We start from the raw sequence: 18,991 nt of genomic DNA on the forward strand, positions 1-18,991 counted from the left end.
TAGTAATTCATGTCTTGTGGAATTGTCATACTGCTATAGATGTGTGGGCAGAAGAAGAAAGCCTAGTGCTGAAATGGGTGAGTAATGAAGTTGATCTTATAAGAATGTGAGAAAAGATGAGTCAGGTTCTCAAGAAGAATCAAATGGAAAAAAAATATATATATATATCAGTAATCATGCACAACATATGGTACAGAAGGAATAGACTGGTTTTTGAATATAAGTTCATGGGGCCTAAAATGGTGATGAATAAAGCCATTACAAATCTGGATGAGCTCAAAACTGTTCAACAGGTTTCAGAAGACATCTCCAACAGAAGAATTACTGGAAGAGGTAGAGATAAAATTTGATGCTGCTATAGATTCAGATAACAACATCATGGGTATTACAGTATTATTGGGATTATAGCTCGAGATTGGCAAGGAGAGATTCTAGTTGCTTATCATGAATAGATGCAAGGGAGTTATATCCAAGCCTGGTAGAGAGTTTGACCTTTAGAAGAGTTGTGATGTTGTGTCAAGTTATTGAGGATGTTAAGCAACTGTTAAAGCAAGTTGAGGACTGTGAAGTGGCATTTATTCACAGAGAGGGGAATCAGGTAGCACACACTATTGCAAAGTTGGCTTTAAAATCAGAAGGAACATCATGCTGGGTTGAGGAAAGTCCAGAAGATATTGCCAATTTGTTAGAAGTTGATAACTATGTAATTTTGATTCTGTTGTATAACTCTATTTATCTAGAAATGAAAATTCCTTTGGTTTGTTAAATAAAAAATAAAAAAACCATTTTCTTCAATATATTCACAGATAGTTGCGGATGATGACTAAATTTATATTATTATCAAATGAAACTCTCAAATTGACAAAAACTTTCTCAGACAAGATTTAGTAAGAAGAAAATGTACAAAAAAAGATTGAAAATCTTTTCAACTTTTTCTAAAATTAAAAGCAAATTTTATTAAAAAAAAGTATTATTTGGTAATACAGAGGTGATAAAAGGATAATAATTTTGTTTTTTGTTTTTGTAGATTGAATTTGTTTGTTTTTACAGATAAGATAAGTTGAGATTAAAGTTAAAAGTTGAATAAATTATTGTTATAATATATTTTTTTAATATTATTTTTGTTTTAAGATTTGAAAATGTTGAATTGTTTATTTTATTTTGTGTGAAAATTTAGAAAAATTATAATAATTAGATGAAATTATATGAGTTGAGTTGTGATACAAACGAGTCCTGGTTCACTTTGAAATCCAGACATTGAATGATGGAACACGTAAAATATGTGGGCATCGCTTAGAGCATTTTCATCCGGTGCCCTATCACCCTTTTTTCCTTATAATTTGAGGAAAATTTTAGGGAATGCCTTCAAAACTTCTTTCCATTCGGATCTCTATTTTAGAAAAAATGTTTAGGGGATGAACAATAGTTTCCCAAATATAGAGAACTACTATTCATCTCTTAAATCACTTTTATTAATATTTTATTTGTTTCAATTAAATTAATTTTTCTTCTAATCATCTACACTTTCTCTCATACTCATATTTGTTATAGTTTTAAATAATAATTTTAAAAGTAATTTAAATAACTACGAAAATATAAAAAAAAATTAAAAAATAATTTAAATTTTTATTTAAAATATTCACTAGAATAATAATTCAAAATATTGAATAGTTAAATTTGTAAATAGAAGTGAAAGAAAAAGTAATAAAGAAAAAATAAAAAAATATTATTTTAATAGAATAAAGAAATGATAGGGAATGAGATGTAGAAGGTTTTTTGAGAATGGTCAAAATTTAAGATAAAATTATAATAAATGTCATTTTTAACTAAAATTTAGGTAACCGGATGTAAATTGCTCTTAGAAAAAAGGGAAAAATAGGTGGGCTTCCATGGCTACTCTGAACTCTGTATTAACTGAGAAGCGCTTTAGTTCAGCACTCTCATCAGTGTTGCGAGATCTGATCCTCAACTATTCTTAAACCCATCACCGACAACTTTGCAGCCGATTGGATTCGATTCAAAGCGTTTCACTTATTTCTTCTTCAAAATTCTGTCGTCCTTTCCAACTGAGAGAGAGTTCCCAATTTCCCTTGCAATCCCCCCCTCCTTTCCCATATGATAGCCTGACCATCTCTCCGGCCTGGTTCCAAAAAATTGAGACAATAATAATGTCGGCGTTTTTGCACCAAAGACCCATCCATAATCCGTTTACGGATCAAGACCCGGTATCCCCTCGCTCCTCCTCAAATTCCCAGAGACCCATTTCGATTTTCAGCCCGACCGCGCTTCTAATTCTCTTATCTCTCCTTGTAGTCCTCGGGGTCTTCTTGCCCTGGGCGGGCATGCCCGATTTCATATTCTCGAGCGCCAGTCCTTCACTTTCCAAGTGGCGACACTACACGCTGGCACAAGCCGCGTCGTTTGTGGCCAAGAATGGGACCGTGATTGTTTGTGCTGTGAGCCAGCCTTACTTGCCGTTTCTGAACAACTGGTTGATTAGCATTTCCAGGCAAAAGCATCAGGATAAGGTGCTCGTGATCGCCGAGGACTACGCCACGCTCTATAAGGTGAACGAGCGATGGCCTGGCCACGCCGTGCTCGTTCCACCTGCTCCCGATGCTCAAACTGCACACAAGTTTGGTTCTCAGGTAAAATTGTGGATATTAATTGCTGGGTGTTATTTGTTTTGTTGTCATCAAGTGTTAACATTGTGTTTTGTGTTACAATTTTAATAGTCTTTAACATTCAAGTATTAAAGTAGAGCTAAGCTAAGCTAAGCTAATCGTGCTTCCCATTTTTTGTTTGTTTTAAGCACTTATACATTGATGCTACATCGGTAAATACGTGTTATTGATTGGTTACGTAACAATGCGTTTCATATTAACCCCCTACACCACTTTTTATGACTGACTGTAATCTGCATTTTGTAAATATCTAGATAATTGCAATGGCTGTGCAGGAATTACAGTATGCACACTCCACTGAAAAATCCTTCTAGTTGACTCGTGGAGGACTTGGGATTGATGTTAAAAAAAGATCGTTGTAATGTTTATTTTTAACTTCTTTCTTTCTTTGCTGGTGCCTCTATTTTCTGTCGCGTGTTTTCAGCTTGATTCTGATAATATGAAAATAAGATGACTTGCCACGGTTCTAAGCAGATGTTTGCTTTAGTGATTTGTTTTTTCCCTAGGTGTACCCTTGTAGTATAAAGTTCGTCATGATCGAATGTTTCCTGTTTATCCTATTAGCTAGTAGAGATTGATTGGTAATGCTCATCTCCATGGTTTAATGACTTCATTGCATTTTGTAAGTCGTCCTCACTGGTTTCGCTGTACAGGGATTCTTCAATTTTACATCCAGAAGGCCACGCCACCTACTGCACATTTTGGAGCTTGGATATAATGTTATGTACAATGATGTTGATATGGTCTGGTTGGCTGATCCATTTCCATATTTGCAAGGGAATCATGATGTGTACTTCACAGATGATATGACAGCAGTAGGTTCATCAATTTTTCTTCTTGCCTTTGCTGTGTGCCATTTATGGAAAATAGAGTGCACTATGTTAGAGGTTTGCAGTTAAGTAAATTTACAATATGCTGGAAATTTTCTTTGAACTTTTTTGTCTCCTCCTTGTTAGAGGGACCAAATTTGTCAATCCCTTGGTGGCTCTAGTTTTTGGAGATTGAGTAGGAAAATTGTAGTACTCTGGATTTAGTATGAGAGGGTGGTGAACTGGATCCTACATTACTTGAGAGGGTAAAGTTCTTTTGGTTTATAATGATTTCATGGGCTTCACGTGTAAGATTGACTACTCATTTTTAGAGTATAAGTCTAGATTTGGTTTGAAGCTTCCTTGAGTCATTACACAAATCATGGTCTTCTTGGATAACGTTTGAAATTTCTTTTTTAAATATGTAGTTTTCTTTTGTTTTGCAACATCAAACCATCACATTTTTTAGCAGATTCAAATTTCTTTGTACTGGAGCCTACCTTGAATTGTTGATTTCTTGTTTCTGAGATCTTTCAGATGCACTGCAGATACCAACTGAATGGTTGCTTTTGTATGCTCTTTCCCTAGCGTTTGGTAAAATCTAAAGATGACTGCAAAGAAATTTAAAAAGACCAGTCAACCTTGAAATGTAAAGTCCATCTACACCTCATCCCCAGCCCCCGCCCCCGCCCCCGCCCCCTGTCCCTATGAGCTGGATAAGTCACTGAAAGTTATTTGGTAGGATTTGAGCTGTTTCAATATGACCAGAGAGGAATTCAGAATTCGGTCATCCAATTTCGTTAGCATCCCAACGGGTGCCTTGGATCTAAACAAGTAAACCTTAACAGATCCAATCAGCCTTGCTCTAAAACTTCTTGGATGTAGTATTTTCTTGAACTTGCATCATGGTCCATGACTCCAGAAACCACTTCTTAACCACATCAATAATTTCTTCTTTCTGGATGACCAGGTGAAACCATTGAAACACTCCCATGCTCTGCCACCCCCAGGGAAAAAAGGGCGCACTTACATCTGTAGCTGCATGATTTTCCTTCGCCCAACTACCGGAGCAAAACTGGTTATGAAGAAGTGGATAGAGGAACTTCAAGTGCAGCCATGGTCCAAAGCGAAGAAATCAAATGACCAGCCTGCTTTTAATTGGGCATTGAACAAAACTGCTGGAGGGGTTTGTTATCTTTGCCTTATCGTAATTTCCTTTCCAGTTTGTTTTGTAGCTAAGATTTGCCTTGAAAAAAAAAATATATATATATATATATATATATATATGTGAAGCTCTCTAGTTTTAATAATTCCACTGTAAAAGAATCTGAAAAGACCTCTGATGGTTTTCTGCTTCTATTGAAAGTATTGTGATGTGGTGTTATAACTAATAATGATGAAATCTGCATATGGCGGGTTGTCTGCACAATCTGGTTAATTTAATTGGACACAATATATTCTACTTGGGACCCATCTTTGGTGTTTAAAACCTGTACTTTTCTAAGGTCTTGTTTCAAAGGCTCCCGTAAGAGACACGAGTCTCTGTTACGAGACTGAATCTATATCTTCTTAGCTTTATTGATAAGTAGTATTGTTTTGGTTCTTTATTCACCTTGATATTTGAAGTTTTTGTGCAGGTGGATCTCTATTTGCTTCCCCAGGCAGCATTTCCAACAGGAGGATTGTATTTCAAGAACCTGACATGGGTGCAGGAAACCAAGGGAATGCATGTCATAATTCACAATAATTATATCACAGGTTTTGAGAAGAAGATAAAGCGCTTCCGTGACTTTGGCCTCTGGTTGGTGGATGATCATGCCCTTGAATCCCCTCTAGGCAGACTATGATGATTGAAAACCTTGCATCTCCCTGTGGAGTTAAGCATACCCTTGGTGATTGTGAAATGCTTCTAGCCAGTGAGCTCGACCCTTCTTGAACAATGACTACTCCCATGAACTCTGTGGAAGGAAACTTTGCATTAGCAGCTAAATCTCTGTATGTTCCGATGGATTTTTCGGCCATCCTTTGGGAGAGATTTCCTATGGTGTCTTAGCAGGATGGACATGTCAACCAGTTGTACCAATTAGATTGTTGTCAACCAATTTTCTATTATTTTCAATTCCAAAAATGTTTCTTTTTTTATGCTGAAATTCAATTTTGTTAAAAATTTATTATATGTTATATTTTGGTGTAATCTTCACCAAGTCAGTCATTTTTTGGATAGACGATAAACTTGGCCACTTGGGACAGGGCTGTTATGTGGGTGGTCACCGGCTCTTTAAAAAAAAAAAAAAAATGTCAGTCATTTTTTGGGTTCATTCTTTTCTTCTTCCTTGTGTGAAATAAAAAAGCTCTGGTCAAATTTGAATTACATGCTTGTACTGATGTAGATGTGCATCGCCAGGTTTAAAAAACAATATAAACAAAAAAGAAATATCAATCCTTGGGGATGCCAGTTTGTCTATTATCTTCGTTGTAACTTGAAAAAAGCAGTGGGAGCGAGCGGTAAGAGAAAAAAATCCAAAGACTGCGTTTGCCGGGAGTCGAACCCGGGTCTATTGCTTGGAAGGCAATTATCCTAACCGTTGGACTACAAACGCGGCTATGAGGGGGAAGTGAGAAACATTTTTAAAGTAGACAAAAACAGATAAAACAAATGGATGATGGAGCATTGAATAAGCACTTTCAAATCGAAGATTCGAAAGGATTAAAAATAATTGATAAGAAACCAAAAAAACTCAAAATTGGGTTCTGAATTAGGATAATTCTGACCAATAAATCACGAAATTGTATTATAATGTTATATAGAAAATCTGGCTGAAATTTAGATAAAAAAAAAAAAAAAAAGAGTTATTTGTTATATCTGTTCAAATCGATGTGTAGAGTATATATAGTAAAGTGTTTAAAGTGTAAGAGTACATATATGTGTACTTATAATTTAACGCACAACATTATTATTGTGTAAAAGACCTATTTTATCATTTTTTTTAATTTAAATTTAAAATTTAAAATTTCATAATTTTCAACATATCAATAGCTGACACGTCAGCACGTATTGTTATGTGAGTAAAAATTATAAATAAAAATAAAGCCCTCTCAATAGATCTCATATTTTACATGTATATCTAAAATAACCAATTATTTGTCTAAAATGAGCTTCAATGGATCATGTATTTTATCATTTCTCTTTTCACATTGTCTTCCTCTTAACACTTGCTAGATGAAATAGGCTTTAATATTTCAACAATTCTATTTAATATATTGCTAGATGCATAACTAGGAATAGGAATGAAATGATTTGATGCATTTAATATTTCTAAATTCTTTCTCATAATATAGTCACATTTATTTTTAATTTTCTTGCTTATATTTTTAATTTTATTTTGTGTATAGGACAAAATTATATTATATTGTACATAAGTAGATATTACAAATGTTAAAAAATACGTAGATATGGAAAATTCATTGATAGTTAGAAAAAATATTTGAGATTAAGAAAATATTGAAAAAAGAATATTTAAATGATATGGAGAAAAAATAGGAAAAATGATATTTGCAGTCGTGGGGTAAATAAACACCGCACAATCATTTAAAAAAAGTGAGTAAATACGAGAAACATAAAAAAAAAAAAATTTTAATAGTAAATCTTACTCTTTTTCAAAACGATTGCGCTATGCTTGCACACTCTACAACTATATGTATCATTACTAAAAAAATAGATAAGATAATGTACAGTGTATTATGAAGAAAATATACACAAACCATTGGGCGGGCTCTTCTAAATTAAGTCTTACCATTTAAGTAATATGAATGATATATTTTATACACCGATTTAAGAATAGAATATTTCATAAAAGAAAAATATAATTGTAAGCGATTTTACGCACTAATACGCGTACATATTCAATATGACTGGTTAAAAAATAAGTTTTATTAAAAATAGTGTTAATTTAAATTTAGAATATGAAGGCAATAATATTATTACGTAGATTGATACACAAACTTATTTGTACATAACAAAACTCTAACAAGAGTAAACTTAGGTCATTATTCGAAAAACCAAAGATAAATTCAGGAAAACAGAAAGTAGTACACTAGAAGGAAACACTGGAACATCGTGTTTGAGAAGGTGATTAAAGGCATCAAAGTCAGTTGTCCATTTCTTTTAGAATACTCAAATTTATAAGTTGATTTGCCGTCACGCAAAGTAATTAATATAATATATTATAATAATAGTCATATTAATATCATTTATTATTAATTTATTACTATTGTTGAAAGATGTGGATGATCCCTTGCAAGACCTACCTATGTTTAACCAATTTGTAAACTGCGCATCCAATTAACTTTGAAATCATTTCTTTGAGATCAAAATATCCAACCAAGACTTACCTATCAACAAAATAAAACAACGCCATTTATATATATATATATATATTATTTTACAAGCCGATCACTTAAAAAATATAATTAAGATGAATAATGATATTTTTGTATTAAAAATTTTACTCGCTATTAAAAAAATATGACTTATAATTTTACAAGTCAATCACAAACTGAAGTGATTTAATATAATACGTTAAATTGTAAAATTAATTTTATTATAAAATCGATCTGTATTATATAAAATTACGTCAATTTATAAATTTATTTTTATAAAATTTCGACTATAGTACTATTCTATTGGAAATAATATTTCTTAATTAAAAAAACTCGGGTACAATTCTATGAGTTGAGTAGCATTGCTTGAATGGTAAGATTAGGTTCCCTGCGGAAGGACTAGGAGCATGCTATTCTCGTGTAAGAACAAAAACTTCCGGACACCATACTGTAAATCCGCCATTAGATTGTACCCGAGTTTGTTGCTCACAGATTTTTTCCATTCAAAAGTCACAAGAAAATCATTTTTCTCGGTTGACAAATTATGACTACGACTCAATGCACGTTTTCATCGTCCTCGTAACCCCAATCTCTCTCTTACCTTTCACGTCTCTCATCCTCAACGCACCACCTGTGCCTCACTCGATACTCAAAACATTTACTCTGTTTATATTTGCGGATTTTCTGTAATCTGAGTTCAATGTTTGTATCGGATTTCAAGCTTTTGTAGTCTAATATTGGATGGGATGCTGAATGGGGTCTCTGGAAGTTGGGATTCCATTGAAGAGAGACAGCCTTTTCCGCTCTTACTCAGCTGGTAGAACCGAGCGACACCAGTTTTTACAGAGACATAGATCGAGGTTCTCAAGGTTTTTGATTTTCAAGAAGCTAGATTATCTCCTATGGATATGTACTGTGACTGTGTTCCTCTTCTTAGTGGCGCTCTTCCAGATGTATCTTCCTGGTTCGGTGGTGGAGAAGTCAGGGGCTTCATTAGGAGAAGATATGGAAGTTAGTTATGCGGATTTCAAGGTTTTGAAGGAAATGGGCGTGATTGATTTTGCGGAGGATGTTCGATTTGAGCCTACGAAGGTTTTGGAGAAGTTTCAGAAAGAAGCTAGAGCGGCGAGTCAATATTTTTCTGCTTCCAACAGGACGGTACACCGTTTTGGGTACAGAAAACCCCAACTTGCATTGGTCAGTATTCAACTGCTATCAGGAATACCGCAATGAAAAAAGCTGCTATCAAGAATATTTGTGGTTTCTTTTATCGTATTGCATTTTTTCTGCTTTATCATTTTGCATGGTTGATATTCACTTGGAGGATGGCCTTTTTTACTTGTTTTATTGTTTGCCTGCCTGTTTGATTTCATCTTGTACTTGAAGGTTTTTGCAGATCTGTTTGTTGATTCACAACAATTACTGATGGTGACAGTTGCCGCTGCTTTGCAGGAGATCGGCTACAAAATTCAGGTAGTTTACTTTCCATCAATTTTTTCTTCTATTTTTTTTAGTATCTTGTAGAATATGGTGAAGAAAGTAAAAAATATTTCTAGATATAATGCTTTTTTCCTGATGGGAAGACCACAAAATCGTTAGGTTACGAACGGACGTAGTGGGTAGCCAAGAGGTTTGGGATAAACTTTTAACCAAATGTTACAGATAGCATTTGAGCTATAATTTAAATTATCATCCCAAATTTTCTCTTTAAGTATGCTTTGGCGACCGTTTTCCACCGTGTTTTCTGTTACTGTGCTTAGTATTCTGGCGTTCCTTGTCATCTCATCTTCCATTTGTAGGAGTTCATTGTTTTTCATTTTCTGTGGATGTTTTTAATCTGTTACTGTATTCTGAGATCAGAAGGTGCATTTTTCCCCTCTTCTTCTATCCCTTGCTCTTATTTTCTATATATACTTATGGAAGTTGTGAATCAAAATTTGGCAATTTTGGAGAGAGACAATGCTATAAAAGCTAAGTACGTGGTAGGCCTTTACGAGATGGAGTGGGAAAATTTAAGGACTCAGATAATGGGAATTACTTGAGCCTCAGGGAGTTGAGCGATAGTGCTCCCATTCCCTATTCCTAAAGTGTGGGCAATTTGGGAAACTGTGGTCATGAGGACTCATATATATGTTTTAGGGATGTTTGTGGCATTTGGATGGTTTAAATCATTCCACGCCATTATGTATATGCTCCTATGTAATCTTTATCTGTTTTTTTTTATAATTTTTTTTCCATCTTCGTTCGTAAAAAAATCTTTTTATCTTCTAAAGAACTTTTGATATCTTCTAAAGAATTATATCCAGCTAATTCAGCAGAAATGACTTGAAGTCCTTTCTTTCTTCTGTTTGTCACTGCAGAGTTGCCCATCTCCAAATTAGCTGAGTCGCGTGTTAGCTAAAAGCATGACCTTATATTCTCTATTTCCTACTATATTATACAAGAAGAATTTTTGTCTTTACATAAATGTAGCATCCGATGATGGCATTGCATTTCTTATAATTTTGCAGGTCTTCTCACTTGAAGATGGTCCTGTTCGTGAGATTTGGAGAAAAATAGGAATTCCAATCACGATAATTCAAACATGTGTTAAGATGCCGATTGTTGTAGATTGGTTAAAGTATGTAACATATGTTGAACTTTGAAGATAATGTTTCATACAGCGGATTGTTTGGATTGAATCAAATTGAAGATCCTTTGGCTCCAATTCTTACAAGAACTAGTCTGTAATATAATTAATCCAGAAAGACGAAAGGAAAACCAACTCTCTGTTCCAACTTTCTAGATACTTAACAAGTTGGCACTTTGTTAGTTTCTGTATATTTGGAATCTAATTTGATGTGCCGTGGCAAACTATGTAATTTGATTTGATTTTTTCTTGGCGTCGTTTGTTTTCGCAGATGAGATAAGATGAGTTGAGATTAAAGTTAAAAATTGAATAAAATATTGTTAGAATATATTTTTTTAATATTATTTTTGTTTTGGGATTTGAAAAAGTTGAATTGTTTATTTTATTTTGTATGAGAATTTGGGAAAGTTGTAATGATTAGATGATATGAGATGAGAAGTTTCCTAAAAACAAACGAGGCCTTAATTGGCGATCAACTAAATATTTCCTTAATTTAGTTTTTTTTGTAAGTACGAATAATTTATTGATCCACATAATTAGGCATGGCTCTTATGTATATTTCCTGTATACAAGGACTATGTCTATTTCATTCATATATATAATATCTTTCTTTTACTGATAAAAAAAAAACATAATTGGGCATGGCCCTGGTACATAGGAAGTATACAAGAGATGAACCTAATTTATTTCCTTAATTTAGTCTCATGATTCTCATGCAAATAGAATTGATACTACATCCATTACGATTGATTTTATCTATAGTGATACCCTAAACGCTTGGGGGGTAAATGTGACCACGGTGACTATGCAATTATAAATAAATATGGTTGCTGCAATTTATTAAGTTGTTGCACATGTCATTTTTTGAATCTGTTAAACTTTGGATATGTATAACATAATGTATATCTTTTGCAGCTATGATGGCATTCTTGTGAGCTCTTTTCAAGCCCAAGGAGTCTTTTCATGGTAAAATGAGTTGTTTTATTTATGTTTTTGGTGCAATGAACTTCCAAATTTTCAGTGTCACCTGAACTCTCTGGTCTCTTCTCTCATGTACATTCTTCAGTGAAGAAATTAGTTTGTGGAACAGTTAGATCTGAAGATGCTGTTTTGCTACCATTACCTTGAGTTTTTAAAAGCATAAAGAAACAAAGTGACAAAAGCACATTTAGATGAATAATTTCCAATAGACTATGTCTTCTCTTCATCCTTAGTTTATTGGTTACTTATAAATAAATCCTCTGTTTATAAGTCGGGTGCTAGTCATCTCCCACATTTTCGTGGCCTTGGTAATGAGGCATTGGCTGTGTGCTGAGCTATGCATGAAGACCAGAGTTTCTAACATAGGCCAAGTCGACCTTAGATTATTTGGTTTAAGGTATCTTGGTTGTCAGCACAAGGGTGGCTGATGAAGATGGCATGACATGGTGGTGCCTCGGGAGCAACTTTTGTAATAATGGTCCTAACTCGGGCTTCTAATCTTTCAGGCCAACATCTTGAACCCATTTACCAATTTACCAACTCTGATTATTCTTTTAAACCCATTTACCAATTTAATCACTCTGATTATGCTCCATCTGACATCTATCTGTCTCTGATCTGTGCTTTTTTAGCTTCTTTAGTCATATATATTTTTTCTGAACATGTTGGCAATGCTTGGAATTCCTTCCATCAGCATAGTTATTTTAAAATGAATAATTTTACTTCTATCAGTTTTGAGCAGGAACCTTTCAAGTCATTACCTCTTATATGGACCATCCATGAAAGATTGCTTGCTACTCGTTCAAGAAAATATATTTCAGATGGGCAGACTGGCATTTTGAGTGATTGGAAAAGAGTATTCAACCGTTCTACTGTTGTTGTCTTTCCAAACTATGTACTGCCGGTAATATGTAACAGACAATTTTTTTTTTTTACCGAGACTCATCAGCATCTTATATTAATGATTTGTCACGCTCATTAGTTTTGGAAAGGTGCTTCACTGTATTCACTTAGGCCTGTTTGGGAAGTGAGATGATCTCATCTCGCCTCATCTCAAAACTTCTCATAATTTCTTTCCCAAACATCACTCAAACATAAACACTTTCCAATTTCAAATCTTCAACTTTTTCATCTAATCATTACCTAATCATTACAAATTTCCCAAACTTCCAAATAAAACACAAAAAAATATAATTTTTTCAAATTTCAAAGCAAAAATAATATTAAAAAAATTACATTATAACAATATTTTAATTTTATAATATTTTTATTCAAATTTCTCTCCTTTCCAAAACCCAATAAAACATCTTAATTCAAACCATTTCATTACTATTCACAAATCATTTCACTGCAATTCACATAATTCTCATCTCATTACCAAAACATGCCCTTAGAATCTCCTGTGTAACATTGACACTATTCTTGGTTTGTGTATTCCCTTTATATTAGTTTCTTTATCAATTGGGAAGGATTTATCTGAGTCAGGATATATAGGTAATGTGCAATTATATTATAATCCAATGAAAATCATGTTATGCTGAGTAAAAATGTTGCTGATGTTTTCTTTATTATTGCCTAATGGGTCACACTTTAAAATAGGTGCTGAAGCTTGTTCTTTTTCTTGTGGCCTGATTTTTTTTCTCTCCTTTCAACAGATGATTTATTCCACATTTGATGTTGGAAACTTTTTTGTAATTCCTGGTTCTCCTGCTGAGGCATGGGAAGCAGACACAGTAATGGCCTCGCATAAAGATAACTTGCATTTCAGGATGGGTTATGAGCCTGAATATGCTGTTATAGCAATTGTGGGTAGCCAATTTTTGTACAAGAGTTTGTGGCTGGAGCATGCAATCATTTTACAGGCTTTATTACCAGTTGTTTTGGAGTTCCCATTAGATAATAGTTCCAATTCTCAGCTCAAAATCATTGTTCTGAGTGGGGATTCAACAAGTAACTATGGTGCAGTTATTGAGGTACATATCTGCAGAAATGTGGTTCTATCTACTTGTGGATATATTATTTTAAGCTTCTTATTAGTTATCTGGTTGTCCTTAGGAAATTGCTCTAAAATTGAAATATCAAAGTGGCATTGTGAAGCATAAAGCTCTTGATGTCGATGCAGACAGTGTTTTAAGCATGGCTGATCTTGTAATATATGGATCCTTCCTTGAAGAGCAGTCTTTTCCAGACATCTTGATGAAAGCTATGTGCTTCGAGAAGCCAATCATTGCCCCCGATCTATCCATGATAAAAAAATATGTATGGTTCTAAATACTTATCTATTCTCTTTGCACACCAATCCTAACCAGCAAGATGTTCCAGAGAAACTGAGTATACCATGAAGTATAAACAACAGAAGTTTCATGCCGGGAAAATTCATTCATAATCTTCATTCAACTCAGCAAATTCCCATCCCCAATACTTGAGGCGGGCATGGAAATCCTTTTTAGCCATTGAAATTTTATTTCCTATATGGTGCCAAATGTACTAATAAGTGTTGACATGCCCAAAATTGTTTTATACCAAAATAATTTTCTATCTTGTGCATGCGTCTATCTAGTTGGCTTGGAGACTTCGGCAAAGGTCCTCCTAGATCTTAAGTTTATTCAACTACTAGAACTAACCTTGAATTGTAGAGTTTTTTAAAGAAGGAATCCCATTGGGTGTAGCTAACTAAAATGTGGCTTTTTAATTTTACTTCTACTGTGTATGCTAGATTGATTGCTTCTATGGCATCCCAAACACCGCCCATCTTATTATTCTTGTTTCGTAATGAAACACGTGCCCATCTTATTATTATTTTTTTTTTCCCTAATGGAACAACTAACTTCATTGGCAACAATAACAGGTTGATGACAGGGTGAATGGCTATCTTTTCCCTAAGGAGAATACTAAGGTTCTGACACAAATGATAAGGCAAGTGTTCTTGAAAGGAAAAATATCCCCACTGGCTCGCAATATTGCCTCAATAGGAAGAAGCACTGCAAGAAACCTGATGGTTTTGGAAACTGTTGAGGGTTATGCTTCACTCCTTCTCAATGTTCTCAAGCTCCCATCAGAAGTTGCTTCTCCTGGGGATGTTGCAGAAATCCCTCCCAAATTCAAGGAAAAATGGCAGTGGCATTTGTTTGAAGTAGCATCAAATTCGACATATACGAACAGAACTTTGAGAGGTCACACATTTTTAGACAAGTTTGAGCAGCACTGGAACCATACTCAAAGAGAGAGATCTGGAGACGTAAAAGCTGCTAATGAATTGTTTGTATATAATATATGGGAGGAAGAGAAAGAAATTGCGATGTCTAATGCCAGAAAAGGAAGAGAAGAAGAAGAGGTATATGATGAGTGGGACAAAAGTAATTTATGTAAAATGTAGAATGAAATATTTTGGTGACCCTGACACAATATTTTGGGTTTTCCTGTGTACCTTGGACTATGCCTATTTACTTGCCTCAATAAATCTTTTCTTACCTACAAAAAACTTTTTGGGTTTTGGTATAAAAACCCAGTGGACTTTGATGCAGATAAAGGGTAGAACTGATCAGTCTCATGGAACCTGGGAGGAAGTATATCGAAGTGCAAAAAAGGCTGATAGGTCTAAGAACGATTTGCATGAAAGGGAGGAAGGGGAGCTTGAAAGGACTGGTCAACCGCTGTGCATTTACGAACCTTACTTTGGGGAGGGTACCTGGCCTTTCCTACATGTTTCTTCCCTTTATCGTGGGATTGGGCTGGTGAATTACTAAACTATTTCACCACCTTTGTCTTCATAATAAAGACATAGTTGCAATTTGAATATTGTAATATTTATATAAATATGCAATTACAATACTCTTTATCCCAAAAGTATGTCAATCTTAGAAACGATATGCCAGGGAAAAAACTGTATGTTTATTCCTATAATCAATGGGGCAGGTTTTCCTCCATATGGTCTCATTTGTTGTTGGTGATATTATATGTACCTTGTTTAGCAGTATACCATTCACTGTTCAGTATGGGGTGTTAATATCTGCTGACTATTTTAAAATGATATCTTTATTTTGTTAATTTCTATGTACCACAAATATTTGGGCTTTTGATTAATAAAATCTTGTCTATCGATCAAAAAAAAAAAAAAAAAATCTATGTGCCACAAAAGATTGATAATCAACAACTTATTGGTAGTTGAATAACTAAACTTCATTCTTGTTTTCTGTTGATTATTTTGGTGAGTTTTAAAGAGGACTGCAGTTCATTATGCTATGCCTTCATCATGGAGGTTGTTGGTTTAATGGTGCTCTTCATCTCATATGTGCTTCTGAAACTCTTGCTAGACAACCCTCTGCAGTATGCACACTTGATTTTGAGTTGGGTCCATTGTGCATGCTCAGTTGTTTTGGTATTCTTGTTCTTGTGGATGTTTTGCTGGGCACCTTTATGCTGCATATTGACATCAAGTGATCCAGGCATGCATTGGTGCTTATCTAATAGTTATTGTGCTGGTTTCTTTTAAGTTGGAATTTGGATGAGATGAGCTATACTATCTTCAATCTCACGTGGATACATGGACTGGGTACTTGCAGTCTACTAAAGGCCGGAGACCTAGGGCAGAAGATGTTGATGCACCTTCTCGTCTTCCACTTCTGAATAACCCTTACTATCGAGATATACTTGGTGAATATGGAGCCTTTTTTGCAATTGCAAATTCAATTGACCGTGTACACAAGAATGCTTGGATTGGGTTTCAGTCTTGGCGAGCAACAGCAAGCAAGGTATGTGATTGCTCTTTGTATTGCTTTGTCCAAGGTCTTTGTTTCTTGAATCTGCTTTGGCCCACATCCTGTTCGAAGCCAAAATAATAGTGTGATGATGTTGTGGGGCTTTGTGAGAAGATGGCACTGGGCTTATTGCCTGGCTTAGGGCATATTGCAACCATTGAACCAATAGGTCTTATAAACAGGAATATGGATCACTTGATGTCAATAAAAGTAGATTTGTATTCATATTAAAATGCCATATGGCTAAAACATGAAACTCTTTTTGTTGGGGGTGGTTGAATATGTATCCCTAGTGTATTTATTACTCGAGCTTTGTAATCATTTATGCCTACTAAATACATACAATTTTTTTTTTTTTAAATTTTGAACTTTGATAACATTTTTGAAACAGAGAAAAGTGAAAACAATAAAATTGTGTAAGAAGCAAAATCTTTTTGTGTTGAGAGAATGAATCACACTAGGTGTATTGAACACCCAACTTTTTGGGTTTGTTTTATTCGTTGATGGCTAAAAACTCCAAATTTCTTAGATAATCTGGGCTTCGATGCAAAACAAAGAAAAGTGATTACTCAAACAAAGCAATGAAGTAGTTTTTGTTATTGCTTGTAAATCCTGCTTTATATCTCATATGGGGACTTAAACAGGCGTCTTTGTCTAGAATTGCTGAAAATGCACTGTTAGATGCTATCCAATCACGGAGGCATGGGGACGCACTCTACTTTTGGGTACGCTTGGATTTGGATCCACGAAATCCTTTGCAGCTGGACTTTTGGTCATTCTGTGATGCTATAAATGCTGGAAATTGCAAGTATGAGAGACTGAAAATCTGTGAGATGAATTTTGTAATATATAAAGAATGTTGTATATATTCATTCTCATACCCCATCCCCATTTTCTCTCTGTAGTTTAACTTTTAACCTGATTTTCTCCATATTGCTTGCAATGAAAGGTTGGCATTTTCTGAGGCTCTTAAGAGGATGTATGGCATAAAGCATGATTTAGATTCTTTACCATCCATGCCTGTAGATGGCGGTACATGGTCTGTCATGCATAGCTGGGCTTTGCCAACTAGGTCCTTCCTAGAATTTGTGATGTTTTCTAGGTATGAACGATTAAACAACTTGGTTTTTCTAGCATTTGAGGTTTATTTCACGTATCGAGAAAGCTTTCTGCCAAGCGTTCCTTCACTTTTTAACCCTTTGATATGAACTCATGCAGAATGTTTGTAGATGCCTTGGATGCTCATATGTATGACAAGCACCATTCAAGTGGACACTGTTATCTGAGTTTGTTCAAGGTAACTTTCTTACTTCAATAATATATTATTCTTATGACTGATGTTTTCTGTCAACAAGTTATATATCGAACCGCTTTTAAGTTTGTAGTCAAATTCAAGTTATGATAGATCAACAACTTGATTATTAGGTCATTGGTTATTGAGTATGTTTTTGTTTGAACGTCCATGGGGAAGTTAGGAACCGCATGGTAATGGAATGAAACTAGAAGCTTCTTCAAAATATGAATATAAAAAAATTATGTTCTATTGAGTTATGGGATGAATATTGATATATTTGATCAATCTCCTGTGACGCGATATGAAAGACACCATTGTGCAGGCATGTGCCTTTTGTTAGTAATTGGAAATGAATGATCTCTTTTCTTGGCTTCTAGATGCGCTGCTCACTGGCACCTAAAGTTAAGGGGCAAAAGAAAAGGAAATTCTTTATTCTCTAGAATCAATTAATTGTACGGATGGATACTCTTAAATTCCAAGTCTTCCAAATTATATGGCTGGTAACGCAGGTTACCTATGCATTTTGTGGGTACTGAGTCTTCCAAATTATATGGCTGGTAATGCAGGTATTTGCATTTTGTGGGTATTGAATGAATGAATGAATTTTCAAGTTACAATATGCAGGATAAACATTGCTACTCGCGGATTCTTGAGCTGCTTATAAATGTTTGGGCATACCACAGTGCAAGGCGGATGATGTATGTGAACCCCAAGACGGGTGAGATGCAGGAACACCATAGATTTAAGAGTCGTAAAGGTCAAATGTGGATTAGATGGTTCTCATTCGCCACGCTAAAGAGCATGGATGAGGATATGGCAGAGGAAGCAGATACTGAGAACCGTACTAGACGGTGGTTGTGGCCATTGACTGGTGAGGTCTTCTGGCAAGGTGTGTATGAGCGAGAACGGGCTTTACGACATCAGCAAAAAGAAACTAGGAAGCGAAAGAGTAAGGAAAAAATTGATAGAATGAGGAAGCGAACCCACCAAAAAGAAATAGGGAAGTATGTGAAGCCCTTACCGGAATCAAACTCAACTGTGGTTAGGTAAATGTCACAAGTCATGGGGTTTTGGCATCCATTCAAAATAGTGTAAGTTGAAAATTCCTCTCATTTTTTTACCCAATATATCTTTTTCATTCTGTAATTTTTTGCTTGAAGGATGCATAAGTTTGTATTTTGCATGAGGGTTTTGTATGCAAAATTGCATCCTTCTGGTCATCGTTTGTCTGATGCATAAACTGTAGGTTCACTTGTTCGCTTTTTCTTATCCCACTTGTTCAAGATAATACATTCTTTGAAAGAAAAAAAGAAAATGAAGACGCTCGGATATTTCTGACCATCAATCACTCTTTACTGTTGCCGTTGGTATTCTGATCATTTACTTTGCCAGCAACCGTGTTCGCATATCCTGTACAAGGATATAATCCATTTCTTATACCTTCTGTCATCTTTTCC

At 34.8% G+C, this 18,991-nt stretch overlaps 2 protein-coding genes and 1 non-coding gene across 6 annotated transcripts; 2 read left to right on the plus strand and 1 right to left on the minus strand.

The window, feature by feature from the left end:
- Positions 1–1,835: 1,835 nt before the first annotated feature.
- LOC109004152 (UDP-D-xylose:L-fucose alpha-1,3-D-xylosyltransferase MGP4-like) lies at positions 1,836–5,717 on the plus strand. Its single transcript, XM_035691353.1, has 4 exons — positions 1,836–2,648; positions 3,338–3,499; positions 4,464–4,679; positions 5,131–5,717. Exons 1-4 carry the CDS (start codon positions 2,169–2,171, stop codon positions 5,338–5,340), a joined length of 1,068 nt encoding a protein of 355 aa, XP_035547246.1. The 5' UTR covers positions 1,836–2,168; the 3' UTR covers positions 5,341–5,717.
- Positions 5,718–6,021: 304 nt separating this feature from the next.
- On the minus strand, positions 6,022–6,093 carry TRNAG-UCC. The gene has a single exon. It is a non-coding gene; the product is annotated as a tRNA-Gly (tRNA).
- A 2,151-nt stretch (positions 6,094–8,244) lies between these two features.
- LOC109004168 lies at positions 8,245–18,875 on the plus strand. Of its 4 annotated transcripts, none has more exons than XM_018982629.2 (14): positions 8,245–9,070; positions 9,260–9,346; positions 10,384–10,493; positions 11,418–11,468; positions 12,216–12,387; positions 13,139–13,456; positions 13,539–13,742; positions 14,332–14,817; positions 14,993–15,217; positions 16,046–16,234; positions 16,885–17,048; positions 17,190–17,342; positions 17,459–17,537; positions 18,159–18,875. In XM_018982629.2, the coding sequence occupies exons 1-14, from the start codon at positions 8,627–8,629 to the stop codon at positions 18,582–18,584; spliced, it is 3,108 nt and encodes a 1,035-aa protein (XP_018838174.1). In that variant the 5' UTR covers positions 8,245–8,626; the 3' UTR covers positions 18,585–18,875. The 4 variants fall into 4 exon arrangements, with proteins under 4 accessions (XP_018838174.1, XP_018838175.1, XP_018838178.1 ...); XM_018982630.2 differs by having other exon boundaries at positions 15,008–15,217; XM_018982632.2 differs by having other exon boundaries at positions 8,972–9,070; positions 9,270–9,346.
- Positions 18,876–18,991: the final 116 nt, after the last annotated feature.

The sequence above is a fragment of the Juglans regia genome, chromosome 7, assembly GCF_001411555.2.
Source record: "Juglans regia cultivar Chandler chromosome 7, Walnut 2.0, whole genome shotgun sequence".
Classification (NCBI taxonomy): Eukaryota; Viridiplantae; Streptophyta; class Magnoliopsida; order Fagales; family Juglandaceae; genus Juglans; species Juglans regia.